General features: G+C 38.0%; 2 protein-coding genes across 2 annotated transcripts; both read left to right on the top strand.

The window, feature by feature from the left end:
- The first annotated feature begins 699 nt into the window (after positions 1-699).
- aqp9b (aquaporin 9b) lies at positions 700-10,705 on the top strand. The gene is made up of 6 exons (XM_068572645.1): positions 700-801; positions 1,556-1,682; positions 5,271-5,408; positions 5,728-5,846; positions 7,051-7,268; positions 10,543-10,705. The coding sequence occupies exons 1-6, from the start codon at positions 700-702 to the stop codon at positions 10,703-10,705; spliced, it is 867 nt and encodes a 288-aa protein (XP_068428746.1).
- Positions 10,706-14,109: 3,404 nt separating this feature from the next.
- On the top strand, positions 14,110-20,926 carry lipca (lipase, hepatic a). The gene is made up of 9 exons (XM_068572634.1): positions 14,110-14,191; positions 15,985-16,163; positions 16,483-16,662; positions 16,873-16,990; positions 17,126-17,359; positions 18,751-18,993; positions 19,083-19,197; positions 19,614-19,832; positions 20,812-20,926. Exons 1-9 carry the CDS (start codon positions 14,110-14,112, stop codon positions 20,924-20,926), a joined length of 1,485 nt encoding a protein of 494 aa, XP_068428735.1.
- Positions 20,927-21,004: the final 78 nt, after the last annotated feature.

The following is a 21,004-nucleotide window of genomic DNA, read 5'->3' as shown; positions in this document are numbered from 1 at the left end:
TAATTGAATGGGTCAAACTTCTGAATAGACAACAAAAGAAAATCAGCTATAAGTAATGCGTCACTGACCAGTTTGTCAAAAATAAAAGAAGTATTTAACTGTACAAGCTGAATATTAATCAAATGGCGAAAGTAGTATACTGGTGAGTAATGGAAAGACTTTCAAGACATCTATCTTAAGTGAAAGTTGTTTTACTATATTTTAATTTGTTCACATCATTTTGGACATCAGAGTTTAGTGATCTACTGAAATATATTTTGGGGAGAATATGTCATCTTACATTTAGATTTATTGACAAAGCACGTTGTTCCTAAAGGATAAAGGTATTTAAAGCTGCACACCAATTTAATGTAATTTGTGTATCTAATAAAACAGATTTTTTTTAAAAAGACTTTCAGATATATCAATGTAAATGAAATATAAGCGTAATACTTTCAGCAACTGCTCTGGATGCCAGGGCAATAATGTGGAGCCTTTATTCCTCAAATAAAAAGTAGACCCCTTGTGGTTAGAAAGGGAAATAGATGCAGAAAGCTTAGCGCGCCTGTCACCCTGCACGGCCCGAGCGCACCGAGTGGGAGGCGGCAACCTGCGCCGACAATCACACACAGACGCGCTCATAGTTGTCAGCTGTTTGTTCTGATCGGAGGAAGACATCAAGGAGCCGCGCCAAAAAAAAAAACAACAAAAAAAAAAAACATGGAAAATGAGAGCAAGAGGAAGATGAAGGAGCGATTTGGCCTGAGGCGGGACATCTTTAAGGAGTTCCTGGCGGAATTTCTGGGGATATTTGTCCTGATAGTGAGTACCTCCCTCTGCACCTGTCACCCAGCTTAAACAGCCGCTTTAAAGCTTTGAACCAGTATGCTAATAAGGTGTCAAACTGGGTCTCCATGGACTCTGGCGGCTGTCTCTCAAATGTCTTTATTAACAGATAGTATATTATGGGAATAACAGACTTTCTCTTTGAAGTGCTGCAGCTGTAATTTGCTCCTGACAATCATAACAAGATGTGACTGATGTGGGGCTGTTTTTCTTCCGCACATCTCCTCCAGAAGAGCAGAGTACCATCAAAGATGATTCATTATAACTGTAATAAGTTATTGTGTCCCAGTTATTAGGTTATGGAAAACATAAATATGGGATTAAATTAGGTATGGCAAATTATCTGAAGTACAGAAAACAATGTGTGTTTTGTTGAAACAGCTGCCAGCTTTCCAGTTATTATCTGCACTATATTCACCTCCACCTGTCACCTCATTAATGCCTGATGCATATCAGATAAGTGATGCAGCTTCCTTTTTATTTTTGGACTGCTCTCCTCCCAACACGTTGTTTTTGTCTGCATTTCCTTTGCCTTTGACCTTATGAATGGGGGATTCATTTTTTTTTTTTTCCAGCATCCAAACAGGTCAAATTGTTTGTGGCAGTCTGAGGTTGTTGGTGGACAAGAGTGCTCGTGTTAATGATGGTTTTAATTGGAATCATAAAAAAACAATGAGTCTTTCTACCTCCACCCTTTGTGTTTTTGTTTTTGTTCTTGTCCGTGTCGCAGCTCTTTGGATGTGGTTCAGTGGCCCAAACGGTGCTGAGTAAAGGGGCTCTCGGGGAGCCCTTGACCATCCACATTGGTTTCACTCTGGGAGTCATGATGGCCGTCTACATGGCAGGGGGAGTGTCAGGTAAAAGTAGTTCATTCTATGGACACATGCACATATCACATTCAGGACAATACTGAATCTTTCTCAACTCTTGCAGCTTATTTCCATTATCAATTATTCTGAAGATTAATGTATTCATCCGTCAATAAATGGTGTGAAATACAAGTTTCTAAAAGCCCAAGGTGACATTTATATTCATGTAAGAAATTCAGTTTACAGTGATATAAAGATATATCTTAAGAATCTGCATTGAAGTGATGTTTGGCAAAATAAAATAAAAAAGAGTGACTATTTTTTTCAGATACTTGCAAGAATTTTAGTTAAGTATTTTTCTCAGGTTTTCTCTCGGGATCCAGTGGTTTCTTTAGTCGCAGATGTTTGACTTATTGCTTTTACAGACAACTGTGATTGATATAACAGACCAATGATCTAGATAAAGTAATGGTGTATAAAGACTTGCAGTGTTACATAATGGAGTTAATTCAACAGTCTCCTTTTTTTCTGGTCTGGAAGTTGAGACTTAATGATACACCTGGATTGTGTGTTTCTATAATTGGAGGATTTTCAACGTATGAGCGGTGTCAGTGTGTTTAAGCTCCGGAGATATTGTGTCCTAATGTCCAATTGGGACTTTTTTGGGCACATTCCTCCAGGATTACAGCAAGAGGAGCCCTCTGTGCATTGCCAGCAATGATAGGGACCAATAGTCGTAAGTCACAGAGCTTCTCATTGGCTTGCTGAGCCAAAATGGTGAGTGTCAATCAATCAACAATAAAGGGTTCATTATGTTGCATTGTGGAGGTGTAGACTGTTATGTGGTCATTTCCATCACTGCTGGAAAGGAAAAGTGTAAAATACACTTATTCTGTCAATTAAATATGAAGTAACTGACAGTTAGCTTAGCTTAGCTTAGCATAAAGACTGGAAAGAGGGGAAACAGCTACCACGCCTGTGCGTTTTTTAGTGTAAAAACAACAATTCCCAGTTTTACAAGGATTTGTGTCGGACTAATTCTTGGCTCTGAGCAGGTCGAGAATATAATCATTTCAAGGTTGTTTTTTTTGTTTAAATTTAAACAAAAGAGATATAACATGTTAGTAAGGGAGCTCCAGAAGTGCTGCGGGATTTTGTTAAGAAAGCAAATGAACATGTTTCCAAAAAAATATGAAAACTATTATTCCATAAAACCTTAAAAATACACTGTGTCCATAACAGTCTCCGGATGGCATCAAGTGTCATGTGTGATTTACGGAAATCATGCAGTGAGAAATTACATTTTAATTGAAAATGGAAAAAAAGCAGAATGAAACAGTATTTTCGTCTCTATTTAGTTTATGATGGCTATTGTTGTTGGTCGTCCCGACTATACAGTGTCACTCGTGCTGCATGTTTAATGAGAAGAGTTGTAAAGCTTCAGAGGGAAAGCAGAAAAGCCTGAGGACAGGGAGGTTAATATATGGAGAGCTTTTGCTGCATGACTGGGCCATTCAGCCCCGGGGTCCACAGCTCAGTGGGAAGCTTCTGTCCAACGACATCTCTGAAGATGATCATAGGTATTGGACTAATGAGCTTTACTGGGGCATGGGTCTCTGGAGAGAGGGGGGTCAGGTGTGACAAGCCTGGCTTACTAGGCTTCCCTGGCAGGACGGCCCCATAGGAGACGAAAACACAATTGTTTTCACTTTGTAGTCTCAGATTTTAGACGACAGTGTACCGTAAGTGTGACACATCATGGTCACTCTAATGACCTGCAGTCTACGTGTGCCTTAAGCAGATTCAGGCAGATTATGTCAGATGCAATTCAGACAGGCCGGTCTGGCTGGTTGTCTTGGTCAGTGTTTGTGAACAGGATGGGGAGATTAACAATGGGCGCATGGCTGATACCCCCAGTGGTGTTGCCACAGTGGGGTCAAAGCCAAGATCCCAGAGTGTTAAATAAACGACCTCACACTGTCATCACAGCCCCGTAACATTTGACTGGAATGTGTTCAAACACGCCTCTTGAAGACACTATAGAACATAGGAAAGTAGGCCCACTTTGACGGCACACAAACCCAGGGCTCTTTGTTTAAAAGTATCCTGAAGGTTTTAAATGAATGAGCTCTTGAGGGTTTGAACACAGGCACTAAATGATCAGACAGCTTTTGTTTTAATCCACTGAACTCAATTTACTTTATCTGTTAAGAGAAGACGCAAGAGACTTTTAAGATGCTTTGCTAAGTCGTCCTTTTCAGCTTAGTCACAGATGTTTGATATTTGATATAGAGCTAAAATCATTAGCAACTTAATCAATAAGTAATCTGATGGACAAACCATAGGCTGTTAGTTATTATTTAAAGGAGAACTTGATTTCATACAAAAGATGAAAAGTCTCGGGAGAGTACTACTACATGTGTTACATTATATTACATTTCATTTAGCTGACGCTTTTATCCAAAGTGACTTACAATAAATGCATTCAACCGTGAGAATAAACACAGAACAAGAATCAGGAAAGTACAATTTCTTTAATAAAGTCAAACTACAAAGTGCTACGACTGCGCTACCTTTCTTATTCAAAGTGTAATTTTAGCTCCGTGAAATCTGATAAATTGCCTACAGTCAGCATCGTTGGAACTCATGATTACAAGTTTGAAAATGAAAAAATTAAATAAGTTAGTAGAACTCAAAAAATGTAAGGCAATCGATTGCCTCAAATTTTCCAGAACTTAAAAGGTCCGATGACTTGATACTTGTACTTTTTGATTACAGTTACATTAAAAATGCTCATTTAGCTCAACTCAAATAATTGAAGTTAATATGACTTACAGTTTCTGTTAATGCAACTCAATTATTTTCAGTTATTATAAACCACTGGAATGAGTTCACAAAACTTAAAAAAATTGAGTTCACAGAACTTTAAAAAAATGAGTACACAACTACACCATTTCATGTTAACCAAACTCAATGTATATTAGTTTGCATTGTCATTACACAGTACACAGTAATCAAAAATGTTGAATTAGTTTACTTAGAAACATGTGACTTGAAACTTAAAATGTTTGAAAAAAAATGACAAAGTTAAGACCACCATCTAAAACTTTTAAAACAGAATTGCTCATACTTAATACACCAGCAAGTTAGTTACTTGTAGCTTACCAAAACATAATCATTGACTACAGCTAACACTGATTCAAAATGACATGTTTCCAATTTGTTTCATAGATGGAAAATAGCAATTAAATACTTATTAGTTAACATGTTTTTAGACAAATCTTGGACTGATTTTTAGACCAATCATCTTTATTTTTTGCAAGCAAATACAAAGTTAAGTAAAATATGATCTGTGCAGTGCTAAAGGTTAAATATCAATTAGGAAGATGGTATTTATGAACAGAACACATTCATGAATTGTTGACTTGAATACAGCAAAAACACACGAAAACATTGTCTGAGAGAAATACACCTTTTTTAAGTTAAAGAGAGAGAGAGAGAGAGAGAGAGAGAGAGAGAGAGAGAGAGAGAGAGAGAGAGAGAGAGAGAGAGCGAGAGAGAGAGAGAGAGAGAGAGAGAGAGAGTTTACTAGATTTTATTAGATTTTGCTCATCTTCTTTTCTTGCTTCGTTTCAGGAGCTCATGTGAACCCTGCAGTCTCTCTGGCCATGGTGATCCTGGGGAAGCTTCCTCTGAAGAAGTTCCCTGTGTATGTGTTGGCACAATTCCTGGGGGCTTTTGCTGGATCCTGTGCTGTCTATGGGTTGTACTATGGTGAGTGTAAATGTGTAAATGTCATCATTACAAGAGAACTGTCTCAGAAAGGATTACTAGGTTATCCAGACAACCTTACAGAGGAAACCAAGAACCCTATCAAGTGTAAAACATTGACTGAAGTGAGGTTATCCAGCTATAATCCTGCTTCGTGTGAAAACTCCCTGAATGTGATATAAGAGTGGAGTCATTATGCTCCTGCAAAGTCATTCCACAATTTACCTGAATACTGTGTTTATGTCTTATGAGTAATAAAACACAAATACTGGAGGAGCTTGTAAAACAGTTGCTTATCTTTATTGTATGTTCTCTTCCACAGATGCTTTGATGGACTACACCAATGGAGAATTTGCTGTTACTGGTGCAAATGCCACTGCCAACATATTTGCATCTTACCCAGCAAAACATCTCTCAATCCTGAATGGGTTTGTTGATCAGGTGGGGATTAAGACTAACCCACAATCTATCATTCATTTCCCCTAGAAAATACACTGATGTACTGATGGATAACAACACTTTAACCAATTTATACAAGCTGCCTGATAACATGAACCTATACGCTTTGAATGCTTTTACTCCTTTTTTTATTTGAAATTATTGTGGTCAATGACATTTGACAACAGGATTCAGTGTCAATGCAACCCACCAGAGCATACAGAGATGCATTTGAGCAATGCATCCAGTGCAGTCATGGATGATTGTAAGCATAAATGGACATGCGAGTTGTTTGCTGATGTATGAACAATTCTGCGCCGATGCTGAGAATAGCTACCATCTGTTCTGGATGTGTACGAGATGCAGATGCTAGTTTGTGCTCTTCAGTTCAGTGTTTCTCTCTTGTGTCACAGATGAAAAGCATTTACATGCATTTATATGCATTACTTTTTTCATTGTTTTTTTTATTTCATATATAATTTAAATTTGAGTTCACACCATTGTTTAAGCAGTAGATCAATGTGATTCTCGGACAGTGTTTTTTCTATTTCTTTATGCTGAGATTCCAGATCACTTACTATTTTAACTTGCTTTCTTAAAAAAAAAAAAGAAGAGACAATACATAGACATAACATCAAGAGGACGACAAAACACCGAGATACAAGACATCATATATTCAGGGTATATCAGTATGGTGCGTGTGTGTGTATGTGTAAGCGTATTTATTCTATGTGCGTCTGCATGTACGTATGTACATGGGATTAATTGGGTTTCAAAGTATTTGCATGCATTACTGATGTAAACAAAGCAGCTACACCATCAGAAGTATGGTGAAATTTGATCATAGGCATTTTGTTCACAGATCATGTGCCTTTAAATGGTCATTTTAGAATCTGTGAAATCAAACAAAAGAATTTGTTTAGGTAATATGTCAATAATGTGAAATATGGAGCCATATGGGGCTGTAATAAAGCTGCCTAATACAGACTGAAACCAGGGGGAAGGGGAAGCCCCTTAATGAGCTTATACAAAATAACATAGGGCAGAGGTCACTGAGGTAACTCAACAACAACACCAAAAAGAGTAACTTGTCGTGGTCTTATATTCCTATATTCTAAAATTGCGCACTTCATTTAGAAATATTGTAGTCTTGAATTTTGTGAAAATTACGTATGTGCGCTAATTTTCTGACGCTTGTGTTTTCAAGGTAATTGCGACTGCTGCACTGATCTTGTGCATCCTGGCCATCACTGACAAGAAGAATATCGGTGCTCCAAAAGGCATGGAGCCTCTCTGCATCGGCCTGATCATCATGGCCATCGGCGTGTCCATGGGTCTGAACTGCGGCTACCCAATCAACCCGGCACGAGACCTCGGCCCACGGTTCTTCACGGCTGTAGCTGGGTGGGGAATGGACGTATTCAGGTAATTTAACTGAAAAAGAAAAACATAAAGGTGCCTTTACATCATAAAGAACAGTGTTTGCCAAATTAAAATGTGAAAGAAAACGTTTGAAAATTCTTAGTATCGAAGAGGGAAATGTTGGGATTAATATCAGAAAGATGAAAGCCATTGTTGTCACCTACATGAGAGAAGTAGGGGTCCATTATTTACGCTGCTCACACTGCCACCACTGCCAGAGACATAAAGATGTGTTATGTAAGAAACTGAGCAAGTCTCTTTTCTATCCAACACAACGAGCATCATTTGTAGCTCCATCTCTGCTCACTTGACAATCTGAATAAATATTTCATGTTGCATTTTGAAAAAGAGCTCTGGGATTTAAGTGAATAGGGAGTGAATGCATGTAAAAATATATGAAATATTAAATGACACAACTCTAAATTCTTCATTTCCCGAGCTCCTCAGTCTCTCGCTCTTCCTTTGAATCTCTCCTTATTGTACATACAGTACAGATTGATTTTAATCAAACCAGATGTATTCATTACGATTTCTCTTTCTTATAATAACAAGTTCTTACAAGGTTTTATGTGTCATATTTCATTTTAGAGACAACTGGAAATGCCCAATCACTTCAGTTTTGAAGTGCGATTCCAATTTAATAAAACAAAAAGCGATAACATCACTTGTTATCGCATATGTGACATTTGAGTCACAAAGTCCATTTCAGATGCTGTCTGCATGTTGCAAACTGGAGAGGTATAACCCTCAAGTTCACTTTGGACTTTGTGAAGAATGCAAACAAAGCTTTTATGCTCTATTTAAATACACTTAATGGATGACAACAGCAGACTTTGTAAACTATGATCCTACAAGGATACCTCCTGGAACATTTCCAAAATCTACAAACGCATATAGACTGACATGCAAAGGGGTGTGACCTCTGGAATGTGTGTTGTCTGGCTGAAACGTTGTTTCCACAATGTTATGTAACACAGACATGTCACAGAGCAAGTTACAGTATCTTGAATCAACATATCCCGCTACAAAAGTAGGTAGAATAATAATAATAATAATAATAATAATAATAATAATAATAATAATAATAATAATAATAATAATAATGACAATACAAGTTATGCCCACCAAAAATAGCGTTCAGTGTGACTGCATGAGCCCCCTATGGTGCAGAACCTGTTTAGTTAACAAATCTTAGTTTTAGGAAAAGATCCTACTTGCACGGTATTGCCTGAGTTTGCAAGTTTCAAAACAAAAGTGAGGTAAAATATGGCAACATTGACTTGGTTTCACAGAACACGGAGAGCGGTATCCTCTGTGAAAGTCATATGTTTGTTCAGTACTCCCAACTCACCCATTACCGCTGCTTAGTCAGTGCCCTCATGGTCTGATACCGATGCACAAGGCAACTTTAGCATGTGGAGGAGATGCACCGGGTGTTCAACTAACTTCAACGTGAACCCATCGCTCATTATTAGCTGTTGAGAGCAAGTGATAACAAACATACTTACTTTACGTAACAAATCAAGTACTTTAGTTGGCTAAACCTAACTAAGTAGTTGTGTTGCCTAAGTACATCTAAAAACTAAGTAAACCTAAATCTGAAGTACATTAGACGGTATGCCTGTAAAAAATGGAAATTGTGTGTTTCTTGTTTCTTGATGAAGGATCTCAGAAATCTTATTTCGATAGCAGTCACTGCCATAGTTGACTTTTTAAAGCAGCAAATCAAAGCTTCTTTACTACATGTTGACATGTATACATTTATGCTGTTTTTGTCGTTGCCCTCAGTGCCCTGTTGGGTTTTGTTCTTTTTAAGCCCTGCGCTTAGTGTCTGTGCACGCCATTGCTGACATGCATTAAGAGTGAATGATATGTGGCCATCAGACTTAGTCATACATTTTTCTTGGATAAATATGCCCTTCAATACAAGTAGAGTGTTTAAGAAAGGATTTCTGGATTTGATTTATTTGACCTAATGACAAAATATAAAGAAGAATTAATGGCAGTCTGAAGGCTATGAGAAAGATACTGTTTTACTCTGTCTCTTTATTTTATATCTGGTCATATAGCTATAAAGCTATATGACCAGATGGCTCATATAGCTTTATAGATGTATACCAAGATTGCTTTAATGCACATTTAAGCCCTTCATGCTATCATGTTCATATTATGCAAGCGTGTGCTAAACCTGGCATAATCTTTTACATTTATGGTATAAATATAGCGGCTGATGCAGTCAAATCCATATGTGGGTGGCACTTGGCTCCACTTGGCTGCATTCATTGTCCACATGGCTGCAATGTGACCCACTGTCTCCTGGCCTGATAATCTTAGCTGTGACCATAGATTAGTAGTCTATAATCTATCCACTTCCCTTCTCGTCTACTTCCTAAGAGCCTCCAGAAGACGAGAGAGATGACCTGCTCAGGCACTTGTTTACTCTCAGGCCCGTGCATCATGTGTGTTAACCAACGCCCTTTGTCTTGCAGTAAAGGCTCCTAACAGACACATTGACCAACAGGACTGTAATCCTCCTCTGGATCGGTCTGAGGTCGGCCAGAGGGAGGAATGAGGGCACATGTAGTTTGTCTAACACACAGAGCTCCTTAAGACTTTACTGTAATCTGGGATAACTGAATATAACTCACCTCTGGCAGGATGATACTAACATAAGCATTCAAATTGTAGAGGTGGTATACGTTATTCCTTTCAAAAGTGTACTGCATGTACTCTCTGGTCAATACGGTAAATATAAAAGCAGATCCAGCACTTAGTGAGCTTCAGATGTGCTGGTGGATTTAATTACCTTTAGACAGATCTGGACTAACTGTTTTCTTCTATCTACATTCTCTGTGCTAAAATAACTTAACTGGCTGCTGTCTTTCGCTTTATATTTGTGCAGAAATGGGAGAGTTATCAATATTTTCAACTTATTCTCTGCAAGAAAGCAGAAAAGCTAATTTCTCAAAATGTTAACTAGGGGGTCTGCAAATGTGTTTGTGTCATTTTAAAACAATATTGTAAATTAGTGTTCCATAAAAATATGTAGTTTAATCATGAAACTATACAAAACATGTATCTGTTATTTATTTAAATATTTAAAATAGCCGCAGTATGTCCCAGTACTACACGCTACACAATTAAAAGTACATGCACTGCTCAAATGATTATTATTCTTGTTTCTTAAATCTTGCATGAAATAATTAGTTTAATAACAATTAATACATTGGTATTTGCATTTTGTCATGGTCATTGATATGTATGGTTCTCTCTGCAGAGCGGGGGGTTGCTGGTGGTGGATCCCTGTGGCGGGGCCTATGGTGGGCGGAGCAGTAGGAGCATGCCTTTACTTCCTCTGCATTGAGTTGCATCATCCAGAGCCTGAAAAACAGGAGGAGAACAATATCCAGGACAAATATGAAATGATAACTATGAGTTAAAATACAGAACAAGGGTAGCAACAACGCAGCGGATTTTTCACCCTCACAAGGCAAAAATGTTCGTCTTGATAAAGCAGTTTTATACATTTGTTGTCTAAAAATGCAGAAAAAATTTGCAGTTCATATTTAATACAAAGCATGCATTTGACTACACAATGTCATAGTCCTTTATACAATATGCATGAGTGTTTTATGAAGCCTTTAAAGTCTCTTCTTGTAAAAGATATGGTTTATTTATAGATCTGTTTTATCTCTAAGGGGCTCTTTCATATATATATATTAAAATATTAAAGAAGCTTCATAATCAGATTCTCTTTAGACTTTAGATTTAGATTTTCCTTTAATTCCATACAATCAAAACCTACTATGGAGAGTTTCCTCTGTAGACATGCAGTATTCTCCATAGTCTCCTATTTCCTAAGTAGGATCATCTTCTCTCGTTAGAAGTATTTGCCAAGTTTCTATATAGCGTTTGTATTTTTTACTGTATACCTAACAAACACATTTAATTTATGTAGCACTTGGTAGAAAGTTACTTTTATGTGAAAATATTGTAATCTATATTACCTTCTGCCATTTAATGTGTTTGATGGACGGATTTCCTTGTTTTGTTTGACTTTATTCTTTGTATGTACGTTAAAAAAAGTGTAATCAATTGATTTATCTTGCTCTCAGCGTTATCATTTTCATTACATGTTTATGTAGAAAATCCAGCCTTAAATGATTTTCCTGTTATTGCTTAGTTCTTTAGTATTCTCTATAATTTTGCAGCACACAAACTTTACTTGTGAAATACTGCTGGATTACTACATTAAAACACACAAAAAAACCATGTTAATTTGTTTCCAGCAGAAGCTATTGCTAAAGATGCTGATGTGTTGTGACAGTGAACATGTTGTATTTGGGGCAACATCCAAACACTGACAGTAAACTGTTTACATTAAAACCTTTGAGCTGAGGTAAAATGCGTGATAAAGCACAAGAAAGGTACAATAATACTTGGAAATGTAAAATGCACTCTCTCTCTTCGTTGTTGTGATACGTAACGCGTCCTTTCACGTGAGCACAGGAATGGGAATTTTCAAAAACATGTTATAAAACACGATGGCTTGTTCCCCAGCCTAGAAGACAACTGGATACATAACGACCTGTGCTGATATTAATGTATTTCACTAATTATACTACATACTCTTACACCGATGGTGGGATTATATTGCACTTCACTGAATGTCATTTTACAACACATAGACGTTACAATTACTTACTTCAATTTAATTTGTTTGTTTTACTTTTGTGTTACATGACAAAAGGGAAAGGCACACACATCAAACAGTGATTTTTTTTTTCTGGGAGATGGTTAAAATGAATCTGGTCCTGCTTTCCCCAGAACAATGTCAACACTCATGGGAGTGCCCTTTATATTCCAGACACTGTGGCCTATGTTTTTTTTTTTTTAAAAGGAAAAAACACTGTACATTATGTAAAGGAGTTGGAGATATTTGTTTCATTGAATCGATTCAGCTGTTCAGTGAAATGGTGTATATATTTCATGTCTCCCTGTCACACACTTTGACGTCACTGCATCGGTCCAGAGTGGTAGCTTGAGTAACATTTTAATCTTTTTGTATGTCTTTTGTTGTTGCGTATTTGCTTTTTATAAGGTAGTTTCCTAACATGTATTGCCTTTATCCATCTGAATTAGCTGTGTGTCTTATTCAGTGCATCTTCATGTTGAATAAAGATTGTTTAAATTGTTTGTTTGTATATACTTATGATCTTCTTCAAAAAACAACAAGAGACCATGTTGCAATAGGAACACTTCAGCCGTGACAGCCAGTGAATAATGTGGGCAAAAGCTCTACTTCCTACCTCCCTTACCTCCTGTGCCCTTGCTGTCACCTCATCTTCAAACTTGGCCTGCACTTAGATCAGACTTGACTTGACACCTCTAACGTTTCTTGACTGCATCTTGTGTCTAAGGTCACCTCTGTGTACTAAGATTTTCATGACTGTTTTCAACAAACTATATAACTATAATTTGATTATTACACTTTTGTAAAACTTTTTTTTTGGAATTCAATGCAATTACCTTTTTATTAATTTTTGGTGATACTTTTCTGTTGTTTTTTCAAACACGCAAGTGAATATATGTACACACTCATCAATCATCAATATAAGTACAAAGTACAGCATTAAAATATAAAGACGAATGAAAAAGCTTATGTAACTTGATAGAAAATGGATGGAGAGTGTTTTTGCGGTTAAATGGTTTCAGAACTCTTCTGCAGAGTGCATCTTCTGTTTAACTTGAATAATAACCGTTTTACATAATAATGGCCCACACCAACTACTGCACGTGAGCAACAAAAAAAAGCAGTGAGTGGCTGACAACACAGCATGCAGGGCCACTGACACACACACACACACACACACACACACACACACACACACACACACACACACACACACACTGACACACACACACACACACACACACACACACACAGAGTACTTGGAAAAGCCAAGGTTCTTCATGTTTGCTCTTGTTCCCCCACAGATGTGACATAACACATAAGACAAACTGTGACTTTCACGCTTTTGCTTCTGCTTTTAAGAGAAAATGGTTACAGCTCAAAAGGTTGTACGATAGAAACTATAATTGTATGTGTGTGACTACTGATCTGACATGGGACAGTTCTTTTCTGGCATATTTCATAAATACATCTAATAATGGCAAACATGGTAAAGTAAAGGCCTCTATGATTTAAAGAATGTTGTTGGTGTAAATGCATTGACCAGGTCAAGCTGGCATACCGACACAAAAGCATGTTAATTTAATTGCAAATTGATTTTGACTTCAAATAATAAAACATTATGCAGTCATTTGAATTTCCAAAATGTATCAGGAACTTTTGAGAATTTGAGAATAAGGTTCATGGGACATTTATTCAGAACTGAAATTACAATTTCGGGTTCATTTCAAAATAGAGCAATACCGGAAAGTTAATGAATTTTTCAAGCAGTAAAAATGTAAAGTTCCTATGAAGGCAGAACAATGTCAAAACAAATGGACAGCTACGCAGACACCAAAGCGACACAAGGAAGGACACTTCTCGCACTTAAAGGTGGGATATAAGAAGGGTCTGAATAAAGGGTTTGAGTTCATTTCTACTCTCAGTCACTATCAGTGCATATCGCACCGGGCCCTCCTCCTCCCCCCTCTCCCTTTCATCCCTTGCTCTTTCACAATGTGTTCGATCACACGGCCCAGCCGTCAGCCAATCAGGATAAGAACAAATGTCCCCTTATCCATAATCATTACTGCTGATGTGCCCTCTCTTTCTGTACAGTAGAGCACAATGTGTTTCCAACTCTGAGGAATAACCAAAGTGTCTGGCGACACCATGTCTGTGCTCAAAATCCTGTGCTGTTTGCTGTTAGCGTATCATCTCAATGAGGGGAAGAAAATCCGAGGAAACAAAACAAGTGAGTAAAACGTGTTTAAGTGATCCCAAAAAACGTGATAAAAGACATTTGTTGTATTGGCTGAAGTGCCTTTATTTATGGACCCCCTAAGTATAATTGTATCACTCCCATTCAGCCATTATATTGTCAGTTCATATATTCTAAGCGACAAATCATGAAATCAATATCAGTTTTAGAAAACCGGACACCAAACTGCAGTTTAAAAGATTATTTTTCTTCACAAATTTTCCCAGAAGTTTATTTAAATGTACAATGAACAGTGGCAATAAATGTACAGTGAAAATAATGCATATTCTTTTTCTGAAACCATGTGACGCTGAGTAATGTGTTTACAATAAGAACACAAATTTACAACAAATACCTCAAACACAAACGTCTAAGGTGTATAGTATTGTTTTTCTAAGATTATTGATTAAAAATACAATACATATCAAACATTTTATCAAATGTTCTGACCAAAATTTACTGAACAACATAGAGCTTTGTGTCAAGCTGTTATCTCCTGATTTATTCATATCTTGTTCTTGTTAGATTGTAAAGAAAACAGTGTTTGTGTTTTGTTAATAATTCTTATTGAAGGTCAGCCAAAAGAAAACGTTTTTTTTTAACAACTCAAAAGGAAAAAGAAAGGACACGTGTTGATGTTTTGTATTTAATATGTTTTGTAGATTGACACGATAATGTTTGGAGTACAATAGTGAATGAAGTGTTGCACCGGCTGTTGCTGAAATTATACAAGAGATAAAATAACCAAATAGTTGGAAACTATTGCTGGGCATTTACTGTTTTATTCAACATTTCTTAAATATGGGTTATTTTTATAATATATGCTTCAACTGTGTTGGATGTTAAGTTTGTTAATAATGATTTGTAGGAAAAAAAAATAACAATTTCATACAACCCGACTTTGTCCCTCAAACGTTTGATTTGGTGAATTATCACATAAAATAGTTAAATTAAATTAAAAATCTGCCTCTGGGACACATGGAAGGTATCAGTCAGAGCACCGTGCATGCAAACATTGCAGCAGTTATTTAGTTTTTGTTTTATCCTTCAACATTATTGCAGAAATCGTATTAAACTAATTACACTGTGAGAATGGTAAAGTACACTCTGGCGCTCTCTTACTAATGAGTGACACCATTTTAATTGGAGGAACAGTCATAACAGTGAAGAGACACACCAAGGAAAATGTGAGGGGGTCAGATGATGGATGGATAACTACTTTTTATACTTTCCCTGTGGAAATGTTTTCATCGTATCAGCAACCAGAGCTTATCAGAGCGTTTAGGCGCCTGGGTTTCTGGCTTTCTAAACATTCAAATGTTAGAATAATAAATATGCTGGACAAGAATCAATGATGAACAATAAAGGAAATGTAATGATTTGGAAAAGAATCTTTAACGTGTGTGACTGGGGGCTCTGAATTACAAGATAGGTCTGGCAGAGATTCACTTAATGGGACTTCTTTGGAAGTGTTATCTGTGAGCATCTGCCAAAGAGGTCTGCATGAGCTGGAAACAAATCAAAGTGCTTCTGAAAGGGTGTTAGTCCGCCTGCAGTCCAAATGGGCCTCAACCGGAAGTGTCTTCCTGTTTACTTATTATTGTATTATTATTGCATTCATTAAAACATTTATTATGCTCTCGAGGGGACCGACAAGGTGAATTTTCATGTGTTATTTGTAATCATTCATCTCAAAGTAAACACATCCAGTACCTCAGTGTGTTCTGATGTTAGAGTTACCAAGAACAAACAGACGACTCTTCTGCTGTTTGATTTCTGAGGTGCAGTGGACGGAGAGCACAGGGCAGTCCTGAGGCTGAAAGAGCCGCATGTCAGCAGTTCAGTCTTCAGGATGTTTTTAGAAGGTGAGGACAACTGCCCACTGGATCCTCTGCAGCTGCACACGCTCACCTCCTGTGGCTTCAACAGCAGTAATCCCATCATCATCATCACTCACGGGTGGTCGGTAAGGTCAACTTTTCTTCCACTTCACTGACTTGAACCACTGCATACAAAACATGGATCTCAGGCCTGTATGGAGGACTTGTTGCTGGCCTTGTTTCAGACGTAAACGTCACAAACAAATCCCTGAGATGTTTAACAAAACATTCAGGTAACATGCAGAAACTCTCAAGAATGCACACAGAGACTCATTTAAAACTGAGCTCAATTAAGTCACACATCAATATTTTAACTTTCTTTGACATTCCTGATGCAGTTGGCTGAAGTGGACAATGTTTGAACCATGATAATTAAGAGTTATACTATGTCTTGTTTCTCCAAAGTTGGATGGTGTGATGGAGAGCTGGGTGCTCAGGTTAGCCACAATCTTGAAGACAAATCTAATAGACATCAACGTGGTGATTACCGACTGGTTGTCCCTGGCTCACACGCACTACCCCACAGCTGCACAGAGCACTCGCACTGTTGGAAAAGACATAGCTCACCTGCTGCAGTCACTCCAGGTCAGGGGAAACTTCTCTGCTCAAGCCACTTTATTTTCAGAGTAAATACCATTGTTGAAGTTTCCACTTAGAATGACACCGTTTCAACATTTAAAATTGAAGTCTGATAAAAAAAAGAACATTTGTACTGAAGAGTCAGCTTAAAGCAGGTAGCAGATTCAAGTTGTCAGATCTCTTTATAAATCATGTATCCGTCATAAACCCCACTAGGTACACTACCAGTACCCAGTTAGAAAGGTTCATTTGATTGGCTACAGCCTTGGGGCTCACATCTCTGGATTTGCTGGAAGCTATCTGGAAGGTTCAGAGAAGATTGGCAGAATTACAGGTGAGTTTTTTTTTTTTTACAAGGTTAGGGTAATGATTGGGTTTTCCAAATCCACTACCCAAAACAAATGCAATGTATATTATATTATGTAACTAAAAGGCTCTTGATTGCTATCTGCATATTCTATCTGCTCAGGTCTCGATCCAGCGGGGCCACTTTTTGAAGGCATGTCTCCCACAGACAGGCTGTCTCCTGACGATGCTGAATTTGTGGATGCTATCCACACCTTCACCCAGAAACGTTTGGGCCTCAGTGTGGGCATCAAGCAATCTGTGGCACATTATGACTTTTACCCCAACGGAGGAGAATTCCAACCCGGCTGTGATCTGCATAACATTTACGACCACATATCCCAGTACGGGCTCAACGGTACGATAAGGAAACACTTCCAGACTTCAGAAATGATATAAGACGGTCCACTGAGGACCACAAAATAAAAGGCTATGTGCCCCTAGACTGTAATGTTTAATACACCCTGAAATACAAAAGCGTTCGACAGAAAGTGCTGATTTTATTGCTGTAGTGAGGTTAAAAACGAAAATGGCATGTGAGGCTGGAGAAAGCTCGTCATACATGTGTTCAGAAATGTTCATTATTTTATATTTATTCATTCATTTTTCACATGTCTTGTGTACAAATTGAAAAGATTAAGCCACATAGTGATACAGTAGTATCTGTTGGAATGACTGGATTTTTATATGTTGGTGTAGAAATAAGAGCTTAGCCTGACGGTGGCATTGGAAAGTACCACTGGTGCAATAATCTAACATTTGGGAACCATGACGTGATTAATTCATCTTTATTTTCACAGTTCTGGCTTTAGAAAAGTAATCTATAGAAAGAATGAAATACATGTTGAAATGGGTGTCTTGAGAAAGGAATTTCGGTTTCTGTGATTTCAGCATGCCGCCTTAAAAAGAACATTGTGATAAGAATCTAAATGTTTTAACATTTTTACATCTCAGAGAAAAAAATCTAGATTGAAGACCATTACTGGTACTTATAGGAACACTTTTTTTGTGTAAGCAGCACAACAAACTGATTATTTTTTAGATTTATGGGCTTGTTTAGGCCTGGAACAGACTTGCCATGCAAGCTCCTGTTACTGTGTGCCATTTACAACCATGCATTTGTGAAAGAAAATGCAAAACTTCAATTGAAGCAGTGTGTTGTGCTGCTTAACCGCTTACTGATTTGCCTCTTCCTCTGCTCTATCATAACATGTGTTTTCTTAATTGGTCTTGCCACCTCAAAACACTGGTTGAGAAGGAAAATCTTGGACACCAATTCATCTTTTGCTTGTTGACAGTTTCTCCATCTGAGCTCAGGCAGATGAGTTTAATTCCCTCCAGTTAAACACAAGTGGCTGTGGGAATTCTGGAGCTTCCCAATCACATCCACATAATACGGTCGTGAGAGCCACATTAAAGCATCTGTCATCCTTCCAAGTTAATTAGCAACATGTGCCTTCCTCTGCTCTGTCCATCCCTCTGAGCTGAGCTGCCTTCAGGCTACAAGAGTCCACTCAGAGAAAAGGCCCGCAGAGCAGATCAGTATCACACATAATGAGACGCTTTTAGGAGATGTGACAGAAGGACGGTCTGAGAGATGTCAGACTTTGGTGATAATGAAGTCAGTCCTCTAATAATGGTCAGACACTAGGATTAAGGCACTCAATAGCCTCTCAATCTACAGGAGACTATAGTTGGGTGAAAATTCAGATTAGAGGAAAATCAATGTCTCTCTATTTTCTCCCATAGGTTTTGAGCAGACAGTGAAATGTGCTCATGAGCGGTCCGTCCATCTATTCATGGACTCTGTGCTAAATAAAGACAAACAGAACATGGCTTACAGGTGCAGTGGCAAAAGTGCATTTGACAGAGGCGTCTGTCTGGACTGTCGGAAGCATCGCTGCAACACACTGGGCTACAATATCCAGAAGGTCCGTAGTGGCAGCAGCAAGAGGCTCTACCTGAACACGCGCTCACAGATGCCTTACAAACGTATGTGGTCAAATGTGGTTTTACATTTATCAATCTCTGGTCATTATATTTATTATGCACACTAAGATTGTCCCTCTTCCTCCTTCTAGTCTATCATTACCAGTTTAGGATCCAGTTTGTCAACCAGATGGAGGGGATCGAGCCCTCTCTTACCATTTCTCTCACTGGAACAAAGGAGGAGAGTGGAGACGTCCCCATCATTGTGTGAGTAGTGTACCGCCTTCCATCAGGCTTTCACTACATCACAGACACTTGGTGTAGGCCGTCTTTGACACATGCAATATGCAGCTGTGCTCTCAACCTTATATAGAAAGTGGGCAAGGGGAGCGACTGACACACATGGAAACAACTGGAGCTGCTGCCAGAAAGGGAACTATAAATGGGATTGATGGGAGTGAATAATTTACTCAAGACACTTTTCTCTCTTCATGTTATGTGTATGAGAGAGCCTTAGGCAGACCAGTGTAAAAAGAGGAACTATCCTGAACTGGCCGGCTTTAATTGGTGCTGGTCACTTTGTTTTGTACTTAAGAAATGTTGTTTGTTGCAAGATGTTCCCTGATGTAGTTATCTTACTTTGTCCACTTTTTTTTTGTGTTTTCCTTTTTAAACTCTAACAGTACTGAAAATATGTCAGGAAATAAGACCCACACCTTCCTGATCACCTTGGACAGAGACTTAGGGGACCTGATGTTGCTTAAATTGCACTGGGAAGGATTGGCTCTGTGGAAGAACATGTGGAACCGGGTGCAGAACATTATTCCCTGGGGCGGCCGAGCGAGGAAGCCACTGCTGACTGTGGGCAAGATCAGCGTCAAAGCAGGCGAGACACAGGAGAGGTACAGCTCGACCCTACAACCGGCCGTGGTTTTAAAGTAGCAATACTAAGATAAAAAAATAGTCATGTTAAAGTTAAAGTTTTGAAGTACTGTAAACAAAAAAGTACTACTGAATGGCACCTTTTAGATTTTTCACAGTATTTTACATAAAGAGCAGGATTTTAATTCCGTAGCTGGCAAAAGTGGAGCTAACGCAAACTAATTGATAAACTGTTGCTTGTTAAATATATCAGCTTCCTAGTTGAAAATGCACACACAGCAAAGGCCAGACCAGTATGAGCTGGTCTGACCTCTCATCAAAAATTCCACACAGCTCTCTGTTGTCTATTTGCCCCTTCAGGAAGGTATCTGAAGTTGTTTCTAGTTTCTTTTAATACAATCTGTCAATTAGTCATGTAACACCAGATATAAGCAACATTACAACCAGCCTTTCAAACATGCTTTTTCACTTAGGAAGGATTTAAAGAGGAGGATGTTTAAGATCGTTGAATATCATGAGGGTAGTTTATGTACAGAAGGTTGTACTCTGCAAAACGTCTAGCTGTCAAATTAATGTAATGGAGGGAAATAATACTATAATACTACTTTGAAAATAGTACATTACAACGGTAATGCATATGAGTAAATGCACTGTACTCATGAGTATTAGATGATTATTACTAGTTGAGTATTACTATCACATGCATATATTTAAGGTCACAATTCATGTATTATTTGAGTAATTAGTCACACTAATTACATACAAAACACCTAAACTAAATAACAAAACCCCATTCGATAAATAATATTGTTTACTTTTTTGCAGATACTATTACATGTTTTTAGGGTCCCATTGACAGAAAATAAAAAAATACATTTACTCCGTCACAGACTTTTAATGCCACCTAGTGGATTTTTCCACACACTCTCCGCGACAGTTCACCGTTCACACACTTTCTGTTTAACGCACCACGTCAGCTACATTGTTTCTGTTTTGCAGGACATTTTTCTGTGCCATGACAAATGATGGACAACGAGTTGAAGTATCCCAAGATAACGTGTTTGTGCGCTGTAAAGATGGCGCTCCAAAACAGCACAGAAGAAAGCACAACTAGGCTCAACGTCCTGAGTTTCTTAATCTGTTTAACAGACTGAAGATTAAATATAGAATATATATATATACACACACCCAT

The sequence above is a fragment of the Clinocottus analis genome, unplaced genomic scaffold (assembly GCF_023055335.1).
Source record: "Clinocottus analis isolate CAN_PGR_092001 unplaced genomic scaffold, fCliAna1.0.p SCAF_1, whole genome shotgun sequence".
NCBI classification, from domain to species: domain Eukaryota; kingdom Metazoa; phylum Chordata; class Actinopteri; order Perciformes; family Cottidae; genus Clinocottus; species Clinocottus analis.
The sequence above is the reverse complement of the archived record's forward strand: the minus strand, read 5'-3'. Positions and strand labels throughout refer to the sequence as shown.